Source organism: Chionomys nivalis, chromosome 9, assembly GCF_950005125.1.
Source record: "Chionomys nivalis chromosome 9, mChiNiv1.1, whole genome shotgun sequence".
Classification (NCBI taxonomy): domain Eukaryota; kingdom Metazoa; phylum Chordata; class Mammalia; order Rodentia; family Cricetidae; genus Chionomys; species Chionomys nivalis.
Genome location: NC_080094.1, coordinates 29,614,917 through 29,637,988, shown reverse-complemented (window position 1 = coordinate 29,637,988; position 23,072 = coordinate 29,614,917). Strand labels below are relative to the sequence as shown.

The window sequence follows — 23,072 nt, the reverse complement described above, 5'->3', positions numbered from 1 at the left end:
TCTGTTTTCAACGAAAACATCACTTTGATTTTTGGTGGGCTAGCGTGATTTGTGGTAACTACCATTTTCCATTAATTAGTATCATTGGTGTGGATTTGTGTCCCAGATTCAAATCATGACTGAAAAATAAACCTTTTTGATAGAGTTTTTATACAAGTTAAGCTTAGGGACTGTATTTTTAATTTTCTGGTACCCTTGAAATTTGCTTATTCCAGTTATAAAGATCCCCCCCCCATAGCCTTTTTCTGTCCCTTTCCTTTCGTCTCGGACTTGAATGCATTTGCTGTAGTAAAAGGTGCTCTGAGGCTAATAGTTTTCTTCATTCTTTGTTTCTCTCAGATTGCACTGTCCCAGTGTATCTATCTCAGTATTGCTAATTCATTCTTCTGTCTGTTTCTGCTGCTAAGCCCTTCATTCTAATAACTGTTGTTTTCAACTGAAGAATTCCCACTTGGGCCTTTTTAACCATTTATATCTCTTGTGCTATGGTTTAAACCTAGGTTTTACTCATAGTTGGCATGTGAGCTACACCTCTAGTCCTACAATTTGTTTGTTTTGAGACAGAATCTCACTGTGTAGGCCTGGCTGGTCTGGAATTATCCGTGTGGACCAGATGGTCCTCGAACTCATGGGGATCTGCCTATCTCTGCCAGAGTACTGGGATTGAAGGCATGAGGCATGCCCCACCACATCAAACTAGACCTGTACTTTCTATTAATTCTTTTGCGATAGTATCTCATGTATCTCAGGCTGACTTTGAATTCTCTGTGTAGCAAGGCTGGCCTTGAACTACTTACTCTGCTGCCTCTACCTCCGAACTTCTGAGATTATAGGTGTGCTTGGCTTCAGTCCTATAATTTATTTATCTTTATAATGTTCTCTATTTGGACATTATTCTTGTATTTAAGATCTCTCTCCCCCTCCTCCCTCGTCTTTCTCTCCCTTCCTCCCTCTCCTGCCCCTCCCACTTTTGAGATCTCTCTGTAAATGCACCTACTGGCTTCAAAGTCATTCATCTGGGTGCCTGAGGAGTCAGCCTCTGTGTGTTGGATTACTCTAGTTCTTTGGACAAGATTTTTTTTTTAACTGTTTAACTTATTTAGCTAATCATACTTAATTTAATAGCTTTAGTCAGTTAATACCTGGACTTGCTCAGAGATTGTTTTTGCTGGTTATATATGCTCACTGTCTATATGAGATAAAGTTTATTACTTCTTTTCATCTTTAAGTAATTAAATGTGGCCATTTTGAGAACTCTACCCTCAGAATTTGTGTTAATTTCTGTTTGTTTAGCCATTTTGTGATTTATTTTTTATGTGTGGTCTCTGAGATTTCTATTAAATTTAGTTAATAACCATCAGCTTTCATTAGACTAGGAGTCTCATTGTCTTTGCTAATAGGTTCTAAGTACATTGGGCTACTCCTTGGCCTTCACTTCTTGCTAGGAGCCTCAAAGTGAGCTTCAGGTGAGAGCTCAGACATTTACTTCCTGTTACTTGAGCACTCCCACAGCCCAGGGCATGCAGGTGGTCATCCAGATTCCCAGGAGTATACTGGAACCTTCCAGAGTCTGCCACCCCACAGGCAGCACTTTGACCAGCTTTCTCTTTAAAATGTATGTAGCCTTTTGTTTGTTCCAAGTGCTATCTACGCACATTGAACAACTGCTTCTGATTATTTTCAGCAAACTCAGCTTGGGAACAAGGCTATTTGTCAGCTCAAAGCTAGTTCAAGTCAAAATAGTCTTTTGTGTGGAGTCCCCCAAGGAGATACCAGATAGTCCAGTGATGATTGTTGTCTGGAAATGGGGCCCTTGAAAGAATTTTGCACACACACACACACACACCCCGCCCCATTCCTCTTCTAGTGTCTGGGTTTCCCTGTAACTACAGGTTGTCAACTTGGCCAGCACCTGGCAGCTCAGAAGCTTACTGTTCTTTTCAAGATCTAACTGGTTCTCTTAAGTAAATGCTCCCCAGATTCCTAGAAGGCTGATTAACTCCCAGCTAGATGAAGAGCTTTGCCGGGTTGTCAGCTGTTGCAGGGCAGAGATTGCTTAGTACTCTATCCCCTTGCCTTTCTCTGGTGCCCTTGATTTGTTGACTTCTGAGTTGGGGGTGGGTTGTGGTTTTTGTTTTGTTATTCCAAGATTAGAAGAGACGATGTTTGAAGAGAAATACGGCCTGGATTCTGTTGTCTCTGACATTTCTTGTCCTGCAATTTGGATGTTGGTATTTCCTTCTGCAGAGGAAGGATGTAGATACATTTTGCATTTCCCCATCCGCAGTGTAAGGCTCTGGGTAGTGAGCACTCTTGACTGTGGCCATGCTCTGGTCCTCTGGGAAGAAAAGCACTTAGCTTCTAGAAGGCTTCACGCTTGTTACTTTTAGTTCTGCTTGGCACCAGCACCCCTGTGCAAGCCGGTTCTCTGCTCAGCTTTGCTTCTTTCTGTCTTCTCTCCTTTTCTCTACCCTTCAAAGGACAGGCTCAGATTTCCTATAAGCATGCTAGTAAATTTAAATTACTTAAAAGTTCCTTAAAGATGTTCAGGAAGTTTTGATGTTAATTTGATTACAGATTATTACTATCCTGTGCTTTAATGCCATTATGAAGGTCACCACTGGAAGTTTTTATTTTATATAAAGCAGTAGAAATAGAGTTGAATCCGTTCATTGTTCATTGTCTGCCCTATGTATTTCCTTGTATTTTTTTTCCCCTCTTTGGTCTTTGGTCAGGTTCCTTTATAGCAATGCTAAATGAGCTCTGTGTGGAGGGCTTTTATAACTCAGCACTTTCCAGGGAATGTCACTGGGGTAAAAGACACATAACCTAAAATGTACTAATTTTGTTTTATTTGAGCCATGTACTTCAGCTGGATTAAATGCATGCATTTCATTTTTAGAAATAAGTTCTGTAGGCCGGGCGGTGGTGGCGCACGCCTTTAATCCCAGCACTTGGGAGGCAGAGGCAGGCGGATCTCTGTGAGTTCGAGACCAGCCTGGTCTACAAGAGCTAGTTCCAGGACAGGCTCCAAAACAACAGAGAAACCCTGTCTCGAAAAACCAAAAAAAAAAAAAAAAAAAAAAAAAAAAAAGAAATAAGTTCTGTAGTTTTTTGGCAATAGTTACCTTGTACAGTGACATTGTTATTACAATAATAATCTGGACTGTAGTAGAGTTTGCCAGCTCATTAAGTGGGAAGACACGTTTTGTTGGTGGTAGGTGTTGAATTCTATAGTTATGCTTCATTGTTCATATGCAATGTGTTTAACTCACATCTCTTTTTGCAGGGTGCAGTACAGGCTGGAATTAACTCAGGGACAGCCATGTCAAGAGGATTGTATCAACCAGCAACAATCTTTATGGGCCGCCAGATGCCAGCCATCTCAAGCATGGACGATTTCAGTACAGAGCAGAAATCTAAGCAACCCACAAAGAACTTTTCAATTCCTGACCCACATTCACACCAACAGACAGCCCAGAGCAGCTGTGTGACAGACAGCTGTGTAGTACAAACTAATAGTGACACACAGTGCTTAAATAAGTCTGACAAAATAGATGGAACGACATCTCTTCAGATTGGTGAGAAAACGCCAGTCACAAGCTGTGTATTGTCTGAGGAAGAACAAACTCATTGCTTGGAGATAGGGAGCAGCACACGTCCCAGCAAGGGTAATTTATCTGAAGGCAAGAAGTCTGCTGAGCTCCATGCCTCGGTACAGGAAAGATTAAGTCCAGAGAACAGAACCACTGATTTAAAGTGTGACAGTTCCAGCAGATCAGAGGGATCAAATGGAGAAATACTGACACAAGAACATATTGAAGTCGGGGAAGAAAGAGCTAGCCCGCTGGGCCCCACGCTATCAGTTTCAGAACACCGTGCATCTGCAAATAAGTGGGCTGGAGAGAAGCATTCTGCTTGTGATGGTTTCTCAGGTGAGATGAGAGACTGTTTGTTTGCTGAGTTTTCTTAGTGCCTAGCTTTTCTGGTTATGATCTATAATTTTATCTCTTTGTCTAAAAACAAATAAATGACTTTGTCAATGAGTTCCATTCTAATGATTTCTTAAATATGTTCAAAGAAATGGTTCAAAATATGAATTTTTAAAGGCATATGCTTAAAATATTTTTGAGGATTGAGGATGTTCAGTTCAATGGTAGATATGTACTTACAATATAGGAGGCCCTGAGTTTGTTTGAGCCTTAGCACCACTAAGTTTATACATTTTTTAAAAAGAAACTCATTTTTGAAAGATTTCAATACTATAATTGTGAATTGCTGCTGTGTTTTAATGCATTTGTATGTGTGCATATGAGCATATTTATCTTGAGGAGGATATACATGTGTGTGCATACGGAGGGAGGCCAAAGGACAAGCCTGGCTGTCAACTTTAGAAAAGCTACCTACTTCCTTTGAAGGCTGCTCATTGGCCTAGATTTCACCAATTTGTCTAGACTGACCAGCCAGTGGATCACAAGAATGCCCTGTCTCTGCCTCCCCAGCACTGGGATTATCAGTGCTCTGCTCCAGCATGCACCTGTATGTGCATCCAGGGTGAACTCATGGCTTCATGCCTCTGAGGCAAGCACTTCATTGAGCTGTCTCCCAGACCTGTGCTTCTACATGTTTGTTGCTTTTGTTTTGTCTCTGTTTTATTTTTGAAACAATCTCACTGTGTAGCTCTTATAGGCCTGGAATTCTCTGTCTAGACCAAGTGGACCCTGAACTCATAGAGATCCTCTTGCCTCTGCTGAGATTACAGACATATATCACCACAGCAGGAGGCTTCTGTACATTTTTTTAAGGAATGAAATTCTGTTCTGTGATATTTGCATTCTCAGAACTTTGCAACCAGCAATGCATTCATTTTCCCTCTTGCAGATGATCTTGCTCATGAGGACCCAAAGTCACAAAAGGCCTTTCTGAAACTGCAGGAAGAGCAGGAGGAGGGAAGTCCATGCAGCAGCAGCGATCTCACTGTTTCTGTAAGTGAAGATGATCTGATTTTGGACACTCTGGAGTCACTGCTAAATCCAGGAGCCAAGCTGGAGGGTGAAGATAGAAGGCAGGCCTCACGGTCAGTCTACACTGAGCAGCAAAGAGATCCGCTCTTCACTGGTTACATTTTGCAGACTGAAAGCCCTCCTGTTTCAAAAGGGGAGTCCTCCCCAGACTCACCAAGACAGTAAGCCATTCTTTTTCACATTCTGTTTAGTTCATGGTGTTTAGAGTCTATTCCACTTGGAAAATGTTACTGAGCACCCGTAGCAGTGATTGTGTAAGCTGCCTTGTCTTATAAGTAAACTCTCACTTGCTTTCTTCTTCCTTCCTTTCCTTTTTATAAATTTTAAGGTAGTTTTTGAAAGTCTGAGTGTCATTGAACTGTGGTGATTGGCAGTTTATAATTTTCCCAGGCAATCCCTGGTAAATTTACAAGTGACTCAATGTAACCCTTACCATTATTTTTTTCCAGCCCCCTACCATTATTCTTTTTATAAAAAATGGTTTTAATATTTTTCTCCCACGGAAGAAAGAAATATTTAAACTTACGAGGAGTTCTACTTGGGGAACTCAGAACTTTGTATCTAATGAGTACACGCTTCATCCTTGTGCTGCTTTCCGTGGTGTCACTTGTTTCCCTCACGCCATTAAATGAGCTAATACCTCTTCACTGCTAAGCCAGACTTCCTTTTCTGGGTGTAAATTTGAGAACATTGGAACCCCTGGTGTTTAGTAGAGCATTAGCATGGTACATTTTGAGCACTTACTAATGTCCTCCATAAAAGTTAAGGTATGTGTTTTTACAATTGATTGAAAATTTTGGGCCGAATAGAAGTTTTTCTATGCCCCCTGAATAGAAAACTTACTAGGGAGCCAGGTGGTGCTGGCGCATGCTTTTAATCCCAGCACTCGGGAAGCAGAAGCAAACAGATCTCTGTGAGTTCGAGTCCAGCCTGGTCTACAAAGAGAGTTCCAGGACAGGCTCCAAAGCTACACAAAGAAACCTTGTCTTGAAAAACCATTAAAAAAGAAAAAAAAAGAAAAGAGAGAAAGAAAACTTACGAGGTCTTGAAAACAAATCCTTTGATTAAACAAACCAACCAATTAAATTATGCTAGTAACATCAGATCCTTTTAGGAGAAGAAGCCTAAGTAAAAGTTTAAGGTAGACCTTATCTTTTATAAATGATGAAACTAAGACCAGGAGCACAATAGTATCACATAAACCTTTTGGGCACACATGCACACATACAGAACTTGCACACCTAACTCCTGACCCACCCACCCCCAAACCCTTCAATTGCACCAGAATGCTGACAGCCTTTCATCCCAGCAGGGAGGGGCAGTGGGTGGTCTGCACAGGTGCACAGGTGCCGAGTGCATGCTGCGCACAAGAGTGGCTGATGGCTGTCGTAGAAACTGGATGCCTCTGAGGGAAGCCCGGGGGTTTCTGTTGTCATGCTTCACTCACCCAAGAGCTGCAGGTGTCCATCATCCAGAAGCACATCAGAAACTATGACTAGGGATAGAATGGGTCTGCTTTTTGCTTATAGATGTGCTGGCTAGTTCTATCAGTTTGACACAAGCTAGAGTCGTCAGAGGAAATGTCTCAGTGAGACCCAGCTGGAAGGCATTTTTTTTTTTCATTTAGTGATACATGGGGGAGGGTCCATCCCCTGGTGGGTGGTGCAATCCCTGGGATAATGGTTCTGGGTTCTATAAGAAGGTAGGTTGAGCAAGCCAGTAAATAGCTCCCCTCCATGGCCTCTGCATTAGCTCCTGCCTCTGGGATCCTGTCCTGTTTGAGTTCTGTTCTGACTTCCTTCAATGATGAACAGCAATGCAGAAATATAAGCCAAATAAGACCTTTCCTTCCCAGCTTGCTCTTTGGTCATGGTGTTTGGTCTCAGCAATAGAAACCCGGCTAAGATAGTAGGCTTATTTTTATGACAATATTCCAAACAAGGTGGCACATCTGTAGGCTAAGGACCAGTATATTCCCTAAGACTTGGTGGTTTTCTGAGGTAAAATCTCCTGCACGAATGACTTTTTCCTATAACCCTAAATCTAAATACTTTTGAATTTTCCACTACTCATTAGAAAATATGGGTATTTAGTAATTTTTCAATATTCATGCTAATAACCTCCCCTCCTCAAAATGAAGAGGTTAGTCAGCAATGGTTATTTGCTGTCTGTGCTGTTAAATTTGAGCTTATTGATTTTCTGCAATGAAAGCACTCTCTAGAAATGAGGTTGAAGAAGGGTTTGTTTCTATTACAATTATTGTTTTAGTGTGCACCTGGCGAGGGCTTGCATATGTGCACGGTGCGAATGTGGTGGCCAAAGGACAACTCAGAGTCAGTTCTTTCCTTCTGTCGTGTGGGTTCTGGGAGTGAGCTCAGGTCATCAGGTTTGGCTGCGAGCAAGCACCCTTTCCCACTGAGCTTGGTGTGCTGATAAATATACAGCTTTATTAAGATACAGTTCACATGCTATTCAAGTCTCCTATTTAGAGTATGCAGTTTAGGATTTGAGTATATTACACCATTAATTTTAAATCATATAATAAATACATAGCATGAAATTTGCCATTGTAAAATACACAATTCATTGACACTAATTATATTTAATGTATAGGTAAAATTCATACTCTAAATAATTCTTTGAAAGTGGAGTAACGCATACCCCTTTTATGTCTAACTAATTTCAGTTTAAGCATATGGTTCATCCATATTCTATCATCTATCAAAATTCATTTCTTTTTATGGTTGAATAGTATTTCTGTATATGGATATACCATAAATCATTTGTACAGTTACCTGTTAATGATACTTGACTTGGTAATCAAGAGTCTGGAGAGATGCCTCAGTAATTAAGAGCACATACTGCTCTTGCAGAGGACCTGAGTTCAGTCTCTAGCCCCCGGTTTGAGCAGCTCTCAACCACCCATAACTCCAGCTCCAGAGCATCCAGTACCCTCTTCTGGTCTCCGAAGGTACAAACCCACACACAGACACACATATATACATAAGTAGAAAAATAAAATCCTGCTGGGTATGGTGGTGTACACCTGTAAATCCAGCACTCTGGAGATAGAAGCAGGTGGATCTCTAAGTTAGAGACCGTCCTGTTCTACATAGTGAGTTGGAGGCCACTAGGAATTGCATAGTAAAGCCTTGTCTCACAAATAAATAATAAACAAACAAACAAACATAAAATTCTTCTCTCTCTCTCTCTCTCTCTCTCTCTCTCTCTCTCTCTCTCTCTCTCTCTCTCTCTCTCTCTCTGCTAAGTGTTTGAGTCAGTTTCCAGACCCACTCCCATAAATGCTTTCAGATATTGAAAGCCAGTTTATACAATTTCTCCATCATAAGTATAATAAGCTCTTCTTATAAGAAAACATGCCAAGGACTGGACAGATAGCTCAGCATTTAAAGGTGCTTGCTGCACAAGCCTGACAATCGAAGTTCAATCCTTGAAATCCACATAAAAATGGAAGGAGAGAATCAAGTCCACAAAGTTATCCTCTTACTGCTACATCCACTCTGTATGCTTATGTGTATAAACACACACATGCACACAGAGTAAATAAATTTTTTAAAAAACAAACTGTATAATACAATGAAGCCATAAAATGTTACTAAAAAGGGTGATTTTTGAATCTCCTTATTTTAAAGAATAAATAAATTGAAATACAAGTTGATATCCAACCTTATGGTTTGAAGCACTACCTTGGTTATTTTCCATGTGACAGGTGGTGGTCCATTGTCACTTGGGGGCCACAGGAGTGACTTGGCCTCATGTCTCTCATCATTTGGAAGGTCAGTATGGCCTGTCACTAGTAGTGACAGGGCCTCAAGACAGCATGAAGGCAAGCTCTATTTCTCTAGTGCTTGCTTTGGTTTTGTTCTGTGGTTTTGGGCTAGAATCCTGGCCTCCTCATGCTAGACAAATACTCTGCCACAGAGTTGCCCTCAGCCCTGTAGGAGTGCTGTGCAGATATCTTCTTGCATCATGTTTGCTCCCTTTCCATTGGATAAAGAGTCGTGGGGCTCTCAAAGTTGTATTGCAAAGGGATGCACACATAGGATGGGAAGCACACATAGGATGGGAAGCATATGGTCATTTTTGCAGTCTACTCCAGTATTTCAGGAGAAATTCAGATGAAGAAAAACTCAATGTGGGTTCAAAGAGTCAGGAAAGGTCTTTTAGGCTCAGTGCAGCTTCTTGATAGCTTTTAAGTTAGGAGGGAAAGAGCAAAATAGGTCTGAAGGAAGAGGCACGCTGATACAAAGGACACTGAGATATGGATGAGTCCCAGCCTGCGGCGAACTCCCTGACCAGCAGGAAAAGACGACCACCAGACGAGGATTCTTCCCAAATCACGCTTTATTGGAGCCTCTTGGTTGAAGGGAGAGCGGAAGCGAGGGGCCCCAACGCCAAACGGCGGCTGCTTATATAGGGGGTAAGGGAACGAGTTGTGCCTGGATTGGCCGCTGCGGGCCTGCCGATGCTCCTGGCCACGGGATTGGCCCTAAGCACATCATCGTCACTGCACATACAAGAGGCACGGTTCCACTGCATTGCCTAATATGGAGCTGTCCAGCAAGCGAGGCCGGGGCCAAGCGCCATCTTGTAATGGCGGCCACTCAATCGGCTCCCAGCACCAGCCTTACTCACTGAGGAGGGATTCTGGGAGTTAAGGTTTCCAGTGGAGAAGGACCTTGAATAATGCATTCGGAGTTCATTTTTTGTGTCATGTGGAAGTATTGAACATAATTTTAAGAGACGGGCAATGTGAGGAGTGGCCTACTTTGCAAGGATTAATGTAACAGCATTGACCTCTTCAGGATTAATTTTCCATATGGTAGGAAGAATTCTAAGTTGGATCCAAGATTCCTGCCCCCTACTGAACATCCAGTTTCATTTTACTGACTATTCTATACTATATGGAAGATAAAGGATTCTGGAGATATTATGAAGGCCCTGAGTTAATTGACTTTGGGCTAATCAAGATTATCCAGGTGGGCCTAACCTAATCAGATGAGGCTTTAAAAGAGATTGGGACCTTACTTAGGTCAGAGGGATTCTGAGCAGATAAGATAGACTACAAGAAGCAAAATGCCATCTTGTGGCAAGGAATAGTTTTTATACCCTTCAGGGACTGAAGATTTCAGTTCTCCAGAGACAAGAAAAGGAATTCATGGAATTGGACCTTAGGTGAGATTGTGGGCCTGGCAGATGCCTTAATTCCAGGCTGGTGAGATTGGAGCAAAGGGCCTGTTCACCTGTATCAAGATCCTGATCCATAGAAACTGAGATAGTAAATTTGTGTTAGGTGCCAGAGTTGTGATTTGCTATGCAGCAGTAGAAGGTGGATACAAGAATTGGAAGTGAGTTTGCATCTCTGCAAGGATTATGTGAGTAGAAGCATCTGTCCATACTTAAATATTTATTTTACTTTTTGAGGCTGTAATTACATTATTCCCTTCTTCCTTTTCTGAATCTCCCATGTGCCTCTCCCCTTGCTCTCTTTCAAATTCATAACCTCTTTTTTTTTGTTACGTGTGTGTGTGTGTGTGCGCGCGCACGCACGCGCACACGCGCACATACACACTCCTAAATACACCCTGCTTAGTCTATATAATGTTACTTATATGTATATTTTCCAAGATGACCATTTGGTGTTGATAACCAGTTCTTTATGAAAAGGGTTACTGTGTCTTCTCTTGGCCTATGGCTTATTTTTGTTTGTTTGTTTGTTTGTTTTGTTTTGTTTTGCAGAGAAGAGATTACAGAGACTTGGTGTAGAGTTCATTCTCTGACTGTCACTAGAATTCACCAATGAAGGTTAAACACTGATTCAGCTTATGCAATAGCTATAGCTCTCTGTAAATGATCTATTTCTCCTTGTATGTGATAGATCCTGTCCTTCAAGTAATCTGTCAATTTTATCCAATTATCATATGGGTAGACATATGCTTGTTCATATTGTTCTTTTAATCGCCATTTGATATTTGTAATATCGGTAATGAAGAATTGTCATTGCTGAATTTTGTGTCCTGATATTTGTTCCCCATTCTCTGCTAGTCTAGTATAGTGAACTAAATAAGTACTTGTCTGCCCATCTGCCCACACCAATTCCTGTGTCAAAACTCTAACTACTAATGTGACTGTTTATGGAATAAGGCCTGTGAGAAGGAAGGTACCAAAAGTGACCTGAGGTAATAAATGAGTCACCTTTTATAAAGAATACCAGAGTTTTCCTCTACACTTGAAAACACAGATAGAAGGTGGGCCACCTGCAGGCCTTCTCTGGAACTGAATTGGTCATCCTGATCTTGGACTTCCATCCCCAAAACCATGAGAAATACAATTGAGTTATTTTACCTACCAAGTCTCTGGTATTCCATACTTGTTCTAAAAATCATACTTCTTAATCATATTAATTAATTATTTTAAATTTGGCAAGGTGTGTGATATTTGTAGAATGTGCTCTGAGTTTGAGACGACTGGATTGTGGTGGTAGCGGGTATAGTGGACCTCGTGTTTCAGTTACGTCTAATGCTGTTGCTGTCTGCTTTGTACACTTCTTGACTGCTCACTGACTCAGTCAGCTACTATTAGAGGTAGGTTTAGGTTTCAAGCTGTCATAGTGGATTTGTCTCTAAGATTCTACCAGTTAAAACTGCATTCTGATTTCATTAAGAATGTGCACATTCCTAGGTGCAGAAATTTGGGGTGTTTATCTTGATATTCTCTGACTTCCAGATTTTGGGTTGGGATATACTTGTTATTTTGGAAGTCAAAGCCATTGTTGCTTTAAATATTTTCTCTATTCCTTTACTCGTTTATTTTCCTTATATCTCCACGGTGTGAATGCTGTATCCTTGGTGGTATTTTCATAGTACTTGGAGAGCCAGTTCTCTTTTTCCTTCTTTCTCCTTACATGCAATTTTGGATTTCTTTTGACATAATCTTCAAGTTCTCATGCTTTTCCTCCCTATCTTCTCTATTTTACCCATGTTGATTCCAAACTCCTGTGCTTGAGGAAGAAAGAAAAAAAAAGACCTTTGTCTTGACATCTCATCTGGTCAGTGATTGTTTTCTTTCTTTCTACTTATTTCTGTAATGCTAGGAATCACACCTGAACATTTTGCATTTTAAGCAAACTGCCGCTGAGCTACATCCTCGGCCCCTTTAGTTATTTTCTTTTTAAAAACATGTGATATTTTATTCTCTCTCTCTCTCTCTCTCTCTCTCTCTCTCTCTCTCTCTCTCTCTCTTTCTGTGTGCACGCGCATGCATCTGCAGGTGTGTACCAGTGCCACTGCATAGCTGTGGAGGTCAGAGGACAACTTTCAGGCGTCAGCTCTCTCTTTGATCATGTGATCCAAGGATTGAGCTCAGGCCATCTCATTGACCCTCTCCTCCAATTCTTTTTTAAAATTTTCTCCTTTCTATTAGTAAGCTCACCACAGACATTTTTTAAAGCTGAGTTGGAGTTTGTCACAAAGATTTTAACATAGATTTAATCATGGAAATGTATAGAAAGAAGCTCAGGGATAGGATAAGGTACACTCAGCCCACAGACCTTCTATATTGAGTTTGACTCTTAACTTTTTTTTTCTTTTGAAATTATATTGATGGGATGGATATGGTAGCCCTACCTTGTCAGCACTTGGGAGGCTGAAGCAGGAAGACTGAGCCAGCCTAGTATAAAAAGGAGGTGGAGGGCTGCCTAGGCTACTAAGTGCAATCATGTCTCAATAAATAACAACAATAACAAAAAGAAAAGAGTGGTGAGGAGAAGAGGAAGATAGACCATTTAAAATTATACTTTCTGTGATGATGTATTAAAATTAAATTATTCTCTCCTCTAGTTACACTATCATAATTGAAACTCCAGTTCACTTAAGATCCCACTTTGATCTAACCAAAATTCCCATCATTTGCTAAGCCCAAAGCTCTGTACTGTGAGCTACGGGATTGTGTGACAGTTAAAGCTAGCTACAGATTCTTCATTGTTTCTTTGAGTCTGGGTTGGCTATGCCTGCTTCAGACAAATAGAGCGTGATGGAATAACTGCTCCATGGCTTATAACAACTGTGTTAGAGCAGGCAACTAAGTTATAACAGGCTGTGCACCTTTCTACCTTATTTGCCAGAACAATCAGCCTTGGAGCCAGGAGCCATCTTGTTTGAAATCTGCCTTCTGAGGCTACTGTGTTAAAGGAATGATGTGTGGATGCTCTGTATTACCAGCTTAGCATTCCCCTGCCTGCTGTCCCCACCAAAGTGCCAGACCCTTTGGGGAAGCCTTCTGGAATTTGGTTAACAGATCTTCTTTCTACAAGTGACTGTATAATATGATGCAGAAGTTCATTCAACCAAGCTCTACCCGGCTCCTAACTTACAAAATCAGTAGGTACAATAAAAGCTACTGAGTTTTGGGTGTAGCAGTTATGAACCTGTAAGTGAGAAGGTAGTATGTCAATTGAGCGGGAAGTTTTGAGCCCCTGATGTATATATACTAGGATTGGTCTTGCCCCTGTGGTATTATTGATCATGCATGTGTAGAAGTGGGAAGGAAAGAAATATAAACTGATGAACATTTCTGCATGAAAACTATTCTGTGTGTATGCCTGCAGGCCAGAAGAGGGCACCAAACCTCATTACAGATGGTTGTGAGCCACCATGTGGTTGCTGGGAATTGAACTCAGGACCTTTGGAAGAGCAGGCAATGCTCTTAACCACTGAGCAATCTCTCTAGCCCAAGACAGGGTTTCATTGTAGTCATTGAGCCTGTCCTGGACTTAGTTCGTGTAGACCAGGCTGGCCTCGAACTCACAGAGATCCACCTGCCTCTGCTTCTGAGTGCTGGGACTAAAGGCATGCACCACCACTGCCCGGCTTGAAAATTGGGAATTCTTAAGGGAAGAATTAGTTACAAGGGAGTGTTTTTACCTACGTTAAAAAATGGGAAACACAACTGTGATAGAGAAAGTTAGGGTTCTGCATGATTATGTAATGCATGATTTAAAAATGGAACAACTAACTGAAGGGATAATCAAGTAGGAATGATGTACTGCTAATTATCATTTTGATAATTCTTGTTATCGTTTTGATAATTCTTGGTTTATCTCTTAAAAAGTTGTTTGGTTTGGCTGCCAAGATACAGGCCTTAGAAAAACTTAATAAAACAGATTATTGAGTTATTCAGATCCACACAAAGGAATTTGATAGAGACCCAATGTCAGCATTTCATTATAAGGTTAGAGAGGAACTGATATGGGCTTCCCCTCTGTATACTGTGAATATCATTGGTTAATAAAGGAACGGCTTTAGGCTTATAGCAGAGCTATAGGGAAACAGAGCTAGGTGGGGAAAACAGAATGCTGGGAGAAAGGAGGTGGAGTCATAAAGAAGCCATGTAGCCCTGCCAGAGACAGACACCAGAACTTTACCTGGTAAGTCACAACCACATAGTGATACACAGATTAATAGAAATGGGTTAAATTAATATGTAAGAGTTAGCCATTAAGAAGCTAGAGCTAATGGGCCAAGCAGTGATTTAATCAATACAGTTTCTATGTGATTATTTCAGGGCTGGGCAGTTGGGAAACGACCAAGCAGCCTCCTTACTGCAAATTGGCGCCCACGTGGCCAATTAAAATCCACTTAAAACCTGAGGCAGCTTGAAAAGAAATCTAGACACAAAAATGCAGAGTTTAACACAGCTTCTTGCTGTTTGCTGGTGACTTGCCACAGCTCTTTTAAGAGAAGTTTCCCTGATCAGTGTTAGCGGGAAAAGAAGTCATGCCGTTTTGAAATGCCAGCTTTCTGGGCCATGCTACCAGCGTGCACTCTGGTTCTTTCAGGAGACCGAGCATTTGAATGGGGTTTGTGAGCAACGTAGTATGGCTTTCTTGGTCGCAACATGGACTGGCTGTGTGTCTAAAACTGGGGCAATGTGCAGGGCTTGCAGAGGAGGTGAACAGACTTCTACCATGTTAGACTGTGTGGAGCAAGTAGGAAATACCGTATATACCCTAGTAATTCTGCAGCTTAGGTTTTTAAGAAGTGCTTAGCATTTTAAAAAGTGCTTACCGACAGTAAAGAACTACAGATACACAATAGGGCAGATTCAGACATAAAAGACCTCTAAATGAGTCACAGTGTTGGATAAATGTACGAAGACTTGGGAGAGAGGAGGAAAAGAGTATAGAGAGTTATAAAAAGAAGTAAATGGTTTATTAAAAAAGGAAACAAAGCCTTTAAAGAGACAGAGTACAGACAGTCATAGATTAAAGGAGTAAAGATAATAAAAAAAGAAAAGTTTCCTTCATGATGTCTACTTATAATAATTCTCAACCTGCTAAGAGTTATCAGTGGAAGGTTCTCCCACAGAGAGAATGTTAAGTAGACCTACCATGTGCCAGTATTTTGTACGGCAGCCATTGGAAACGATACATAAGCAGTTTCCTCAATCTATGTTACCATTACATAGTACATTACATCTTATTAGTTGATTTAAACATAGATACTTTAGAAAGAATGTTTGAAGAAACAAAAAAAATTCACTTTGTTGGGGATTACAAACTGCTCTGAAAAACAAAAAGGTGATTCTGTTAATTATTTAGGCTATAAAATAGGTTTGTAAAAATTAGACCCCAAAAGGTGCAAATTAAGAGAGATCAATTGCAGCTCCTAATCACTTCCAAAAATTGCTAGGAGACATTTCCAATCTATAGCCCACTACTGGGATAAAACCTGGTGAGCTGATTCATTTAAACAAAACCTTAGATGGTGATAAGGACTTAAATAGTTCCAGGAAATTATCAGCTGATCTGAGAGAGAATTGGCTTTGATTGAAGAGAAATTACAGAAGGCACATGTGGATCATGTAGATCTGAATCTTACCTGCATTCTGTTCATGTTACCCTCCAAGTATTACCTTATAGGAATTTTAATGCAGAAGGAAGATGTTATGTTAGAATAGATATTTATGCCACATAAACTGAGTAAAAAAATAAAAAATAAAAATGTACATGGAAAAGGTCTCTGTGTTAATTCTAAAAGGAAAATTGAAACTTTGTCAATTAGCAGGAATAAACCCAACAGAAATTATAGTACCTTTTAATAATGTTGAAATTGACAAATTATGGGAAGAAAGTGAACCCTGGCAAAGGTCTTGTAGTAATTTTTGGGAACTGTTATCCACAAATATCCCAAATGCAAGAGAATTTATCTCTGTCTGGGGGGGCAGCCTCCAGCAGCACAGGGCTTTGATAGGAATCCACGGAGTCAGCGAAGCTAGACTTTTCTATCTGAGGGGGTTGGGGAAAAGGCACTCAAACTCTCTTGATGGTTTTCTTCTTTATTTTATCCCTTTTAAATTCTCTCTCTCTTTATTGTTTTTCCTTTTTTTGTGTGTTGTTTTACAACTTTTATACCCCAGCACAGTCTTCTAGACAGTGCAAGAGTCAAAACAGTCGCACTTCATTTCTCAAGTGGATGATTACAGGTAAAGACGTGTTTTTCATCTCCCTCACATGATTAAAAATTTTATGTATTTTAGGTGAAAAACAAATTATTTCAGGGACCCACATACATTCATACCCAAGCCACTTGTTATGGGTTAACCCTGTGGACAAGCAAGGTATTCTTATCAGATATTTTACTGGCAGGCTACATTTTGCAGTTACAAAGAAAGAGCCAGCCATAATAATTGGGCTGCCTTGTTCTTGTTTCCTGACCTTAAAGAGCTCTGCATTCAACCATGTGCCTTTCTAAACCTTTAGATCGTCTTCTTGGGTTTTCACCTCAAAGCTAATTGACAATCCATCTTAGTCTAACTTGGTTATTTTCAAAGCTTTGTTTCAGCTGTGATGCACTCTGAGACCTGTAAACACATCTCTCGACATTAAAATGAAAAGAATTTAAACTGGTTGGGCTGCTGGGACTCAGTTGTTTATCATTAACTTGAGCTACAATCCATGCAGCTCCTTAGGTGAAACTCACAGACCCTGACTGTGAAACATATCCTTGTATTTATTTTTATTCATCAAAACTCTGCATAAGCTATCATGTTATTATCAAATTAGACAGTACATCTTAAGGGAGGGATCATTTTCTTGACAATCCACAGGTTAAAAAATGCCTGTGTATAATGGGATGTTTCCAAGAGATAAACATATTACAGGCTGTAGAGATCTCCCCACTTCCACTCACACCATGCTAAATACCAGAGAAAGAGAGCCGCAGCAAACATACAAAGGCACAGCAGAAGCAAAAGACATTCTAGGATCTGCAGTTCCTTGGCCTTGCCTACATGAGATTGGCTCATCAGAGGATTCCCTTCTGCTGAGTTGACACCTGGAACTTCAATTGCAACTTGCTGCACCTCTGGCAAGAATTCAACTTACAAAGAGTACTAACTGGATCCTTCCTTGCTTCGTATGAGAAACACCAATAACTGGAGTCTCTACATTCTATACTGATGCAAATAAATCAGGAAAGGCAGGTTATCAGAAAATTTAAGTAAAGTGGACCAAAGCCCTTATGATTCTGTTCAAAAGTCAGAATTACATGTTATTCTCTTGGTGTTAATAGATTTTAAGGAACCTCTCAACATAGTTACTGATTTACAGTATGCAGAAAGAGATGTTTTGCATATTGAAACTGCAGAATTTATACAAGATGATACAGAATTGGCTTTATTATTTATTCAGTTGTAAGAAATAATAGGAATAGGAATCATCCCATATACATAACACACATCCAATTCCATACAGATCTGCCAAGTTCTCTAGCACAAGGTAATGCAGAAATTGATCAATTATTGATAGAAAATGTGCTGGAGGCCGCAGAATTTCATTTAAAAAAAATCATGTCAGTAGCAAAGGCTTAAAAAACAAGACCCCTCCATCACATGACAACAAGCCAGACTGTTATAGAAAGATCAAATTAAACTCTGAAGGATATGTTAAATAAACAGAAAAGGATGATAAATACCCCTAGAAATAGATTACATAATGCTTTAACTTTGAATTTTCTAAATGCTGATGAGAAAGGAACAGTAGTTGTGGAGAGACATTGGATAGTAGGAAAAACTATGGAATTAAATCAGCCAATATACTTTAAAGATGTACTGTCCTCAGAATGGAAACAGGACATATGTTACTTCTGTTTCCACAGGAAATGAAAAGCTATGGATACCATCAAAATCAAGATTCAATTTGAACAAGAGACACCTCTTTATTAGAAGTTTGTCAGTCAGCATGGCTGTTTAATCTAAACTAACATATAAAACCTATATAACCTATAAAAAGCATAACAGATACTTTTCCTTTGATCAAGATATAAGTTGCCAAAAGAGAGTCTCCCCAAAATTAGGGTTGGGGAAGGGTTCTGTTTTTATATTTTCAGGAGAATGGAGGCATCCAGCTAAGGTATCCAAAGACCACTGGACAAATGATATCTGAAGAAAAAGGACAAATCTTCCAGAAAAAAAAATATATCAAAAAAATTAATTGGTCTATTGGTATATCACAATTCCAACAGGATAAAATTCCATAAGTGTTTGTTTCTACTGTTCTCCACAAACATATAATGTAAATGGTCTTTTTATAGTTTCGGTCCAATTAATGATTAAAGCTGGCTTTGGAGTTGGGGTGTAGCTCTCTTCTTCTCTAAATCTAAACATGTTTATTAAAGTAAAATCCAAAATCTCTGAATCATGTCAGAAGAGCCACCTGATCTGAGACAGAAAATAAACAGATATTTAAAGACTATTTTATTTCCACTGATCTCATAATTCTTTGGTTTTATATCTACTGTTTAACAGCTTTCCTTAAGGTATAAATATCATCTCAAAATTTATAAGATTAATTTATGTGTGTGTTTTAAGCTTTTTGTCATGATATTAACGATCATATAGAATACTAAGTAATTCTAGAAAAATGTTTCATCTTCCTTCCTGTACATGGCTTTGGGTTTGAGTCTCTATCAGTTTTCTTCAGTGAACCATGAGCATGACAAACAGCAACCTTTGAAATATCCAGAATGAGGATGGGGCTCAACAACAGTTTAACCAGGACTATGATACCAGCACTAAGCTGAAAAACACCACCTAAAGAATTGACTTTGCACTACAAACTGCTCAGAACAATTTCAAGGTGGCTAGCTGAGATGATCCAGCCTCACAGACTACTCTAGCCAGGGCTTGAGATAAGCCCTTTACTTTCCCATTACACAGAGACTGGACAATAAATGATACAGCTACCTCTCCCAGGACTTGACAGTTAACCCAAATTTTTCTTTTCAGGATTCTCTAAAAATGCCTTCACCCCAGACAGCAGGAAGTAAATTTAAGAATATGACACCCACATTCCAAAGAAATGGAGTGGATGGTTTTTGGTCAGTCAGTGGGTTATGGATATTTGTCATTGTTTGGGGGATTGGTTACAAGTTGTTCTTGGTTACGGTCAGAAGGAAAGTTGAACAAAGGAGATTGGATTCAAGGTTCTTGTTTTGAAAAGAAATAAGGGGGATATAGATATGACAGGATAGAAGGGTAGATTATTGAATCTACTCTGAAAAGAAAAAAGGGAAGATATAGATATGATAAGATAGATTATTTAATCTATTTTTAAACAGCAACTATTAGATTTATATTCTACATTGGATTGGACTTTTGTATATTGTATACATATTTTGTATATTGATACAAATTTGAGATTAATTTTGTTAAAACATATATTTCTCATCTTGTTCAACATATTGTACCTATACAGCTTATTTATCAAGGTAATACAAATTTCTAGCCCTTGAAAGTTATTATTACCAAGTGTAATGGTTTGTCCTGTCTCTTTAAGAGACAAGCACCACCCACTCCCTCCTCCCATATGCTGAGGCAAGGGAATCTTCCTTTGGCTTCCAGCCTGTGAGCTCCTTCCTTTCCATCTTTCTCCCAAAGAGGTAGCTTCTCCTCTCCTTCCCCCCACCTCCCTCCCTCCCTCTCTCTCTCTCTCTCTCTCTCTCTCTCTCTCTCTCTCTCTCTCTCTCTCTCTCTCTCTCTGCCCCTGTCTCTCTTTGGAAGAGGTGGTGGCTGCTGCCATGGCTCCTCTCCTTCCCCCCCAGTCCCTCTCTCTCTGTTGTGTTTTTTTCTCTCTCTTTGTTTCTCTCCCTCTTCCTCTCTCCCTTTCTTCCCCTCCCCTTTCCTTCCAAAACCCACTTAATAAATATCCACTTTCTCTGCACTGTGTGCCAATCCGTCTCTGTCTCTCACCCGCCGCGGCTCCTCGTGGCATGCCTATCCATCTCTAGCTCCTCATGGGACCGGCTGACCTGTCATGGTCTCTTACCCGCCATGCAGCTCCCTGCCTGGGACCTGCTGCCCCTCATGGCCTGCTGCCCACTGCTGCCAATCAGGGAAATGGTGCTGTTTTATTTTTACCATTACACCAACTCTTCAGGATAATAAGGAAATGCAAGTTAGTAATTAGTCACCTATTACAATTGAACTTGTAGTTATATTAGGTATGTTTTCCAAGATAAAACAGAGATATGCTTTAGATAGACAGATGTCAGAGACTAGCTTTGGCAAAAATACCACTTACCAGGGTAGGAGCATGGGGATCAGAAAATAAGTAAAGAGTAAGAAGATGCAAGTGAAAATAATAAAGCAGAAAACATAGGATAGTATCGGGAGGGAGTTCTAGTGAATACTGAAATCCTCCTGCATTTAATTTTCATACACTTTTATACCCCAATACAGTAGGGGAGGTGGGAGAGAAAAGACTGCTTTAACATGGTACAAAGGACAACTAGAACAGTTATTTGCTTCAATACTTTGAGAAATCAAGTCGTTAGCATTCTATTGTTTAGGCAGTGAGCCCACGACAGACCAAGTATCCTGAAAGCCACTCCCAGGGCCAAACCTCCTATTTTAATAAAAAGGAACAGAAGTATGCTTAAGTATCCTGACCATTGGTCAGGGTGGACTGGATCCAACTGTATAGATCATCTTAATGTCAAAAGAACCAAATAACCACACCCTAGGTCAAGATGTGTAACCCTGGTTGTTGTCAACAATTTTGAGCAAGCTCAAACTCTCTGACTTTAAGACAAAGTGGAAATAGGCTCACATGTGGAGATTCTTTGACAACATCATCTCTGAAGTAGGATGGTGCTGCTAGGAGCAGACATGTCTCATTGTCATAAAAAATAGAACCTATGTTATTAAAACATCTTAAGCCGGGCGGTGGTGGCACACGCCTTTAATCCCAGCACTCGGGAGGCAGAGGCAGGCGGATCTCTGGTCTACCAGGCCAGCCTGGTCTACAAAGGGAGTTCCAGGACAGGCTCCAAAGCTACAGAGAAACCTTGTCTCGAAAAACCAAAAAAAAAAAAAAAAAAAAAAAAATCTTAAATGCCATATTCTTTAAATCTCTGAAGCGTTTGGAAGATGACCTATCTGTGGAGGCCCACAAATGTGGCCTATTTCCACCTTGTCTGAACGTCAGAGAATTTGGAGGGGCAGTAGTAGCTTATTAGAACCTGAGTTCTATTCCTAGTGGCTGAATGGCAAGTTGTAGCACTTTGTCCATCTTCATTACTGACTTCACTTCTCCTTTTCTTTGTCATTCTTCTTCAGTTCCTCATGGTCCACCTTCCCTTTTATTCTCTTTTTAATTTATCACCTTTGAAGAAAAAGTCTTTGAAACTATTGGTGGGAGACATCTTTAAAAGTAACATACCAACTAAGCAGTGTGCGTTTAGGAATATTTATATATACATACATACACGTACACGCACACTCACGTGAAGGCGAAGGCGTAAGTCACAATCTCACACCAGTTTGGAATTATGATTAATAGAATGGTTATTTATTTAAAGGGGGAAAAACTTACAGATCACCATCCCAGACAACAGCCCTCTGCGCAATCAGGAAGGGAGTCTAGTCGCCAGGAGCGGAAAGTAAGAGAGAGCGAGGAGGGAAGAGGCCTCTTTTTTAAAGGGAGAGAGACCACGCCCCAATGGGCTGGTATCTCAGCGCCTATTGGCTAGAGGAGCGGAAGGACCTCCTGCAACACTCGCGCGCATGCACACACATGCACACAGGCAATAACAATAAAAAATGAGACCATAAATTTGAAAGAGTGCAGGGAAGGGTATGTAGAAATCTTTGGAGGGAAAAAAGGGAAGGAAGAAATGTTGTGATTATAATATCCAATCTGTTTTTTAAAAGGAGAATCATGAGCATGGAAAATATTAAAGTTTTAAGAAGGTATTTGAAAAAGAATATTCAAACTCAATGACTAGAATGGGAGTGCTTCCCTTCACTGAGAGGCAAGGCCACATGGGTGGAGAGACAGAGTGAAGAGTGGGTCCTGTTGTGTTTTCCCCTTTATACTGAATCGTACTGTCTTTAGTCCTAGTAGGGATTGAGCATTGCCCTGACCTGCGGGGAAATATGAAGAGCAGTTCAGAAGTCCTGTCCTTGACTTTCATAGGCTGTCTAGAGTTTTCTTTTCCTTCTGCAAAGGTAAATCAGTCAGCCTGGCTGTCACAGTCTGAATGATTGAATATGGTAAGAACAGTGCTAGATTTGAACTTGCTTCCTTCTTTGTGGTAAATCTTAAATAAAGTCTTAAATTTTAAGGGAAATGAATCTTTGTAATTTGGGTGCTTTTGTCAAAATCACCTTAAGTGGAATCATTGGTTGGTAGTTCTTGGCATGACTTCCTGAGGGGTTGTGAACCCCAGATAAGGCACCAACATAGACCAAAGAAATTATTCCATCCACGTCCAGCTTCATGAACCAATAAGTTTATTGGGCTTAGTTACAAGAATATAAGTGATCCCTGAAAAGCTGTGTCATTGTAAAGAGACCTGGGTGAAAATGTCCCACAAGCTCTATAAGTAAAGTGCCCTCCTTCAGTAAACCTGTGTCCTTTATACTCCAGCATCTCCCATGGGCCTCTTGCATCTGGGGCAGGAGGGAGGGAGTGTCTGTAATCTCAAGTGAGTATCTAATGACTTCCCTGCTCTTCTATAAGGGAATGTT

General features: G+C 40.3%; 1 protein-coding gene across 3 annotated transcripts in view; it reads left to right on the top strand.

The window, feature by feature from the left end:
- Kiz (kizuna centrosomal protein) overlaps positions 1 to 23,072 on the top strand; it is a 110,148-nt gene that overhangs the window by 29,152 nt on the left and 57,924 nt on the right. For all 3 annotated transcript variants that reach the window (XM_057781489.1, XM_057781488.1, XM_057781487.1), the window contains 2 exons: positions 3,290 to 3,935; positions 4,882 to 5,185. In XM_057781489.1, coding sequence (XP_057637472.1) covers positions 3,290 to 3,935; positions 4,882 to 5,185 — 950 coding nt within the window. The remainder of the gene's footprint in view (positions 1 to 3,289; positions 3,936 to 4,881; positions 5,186 to 23,072) is intronic.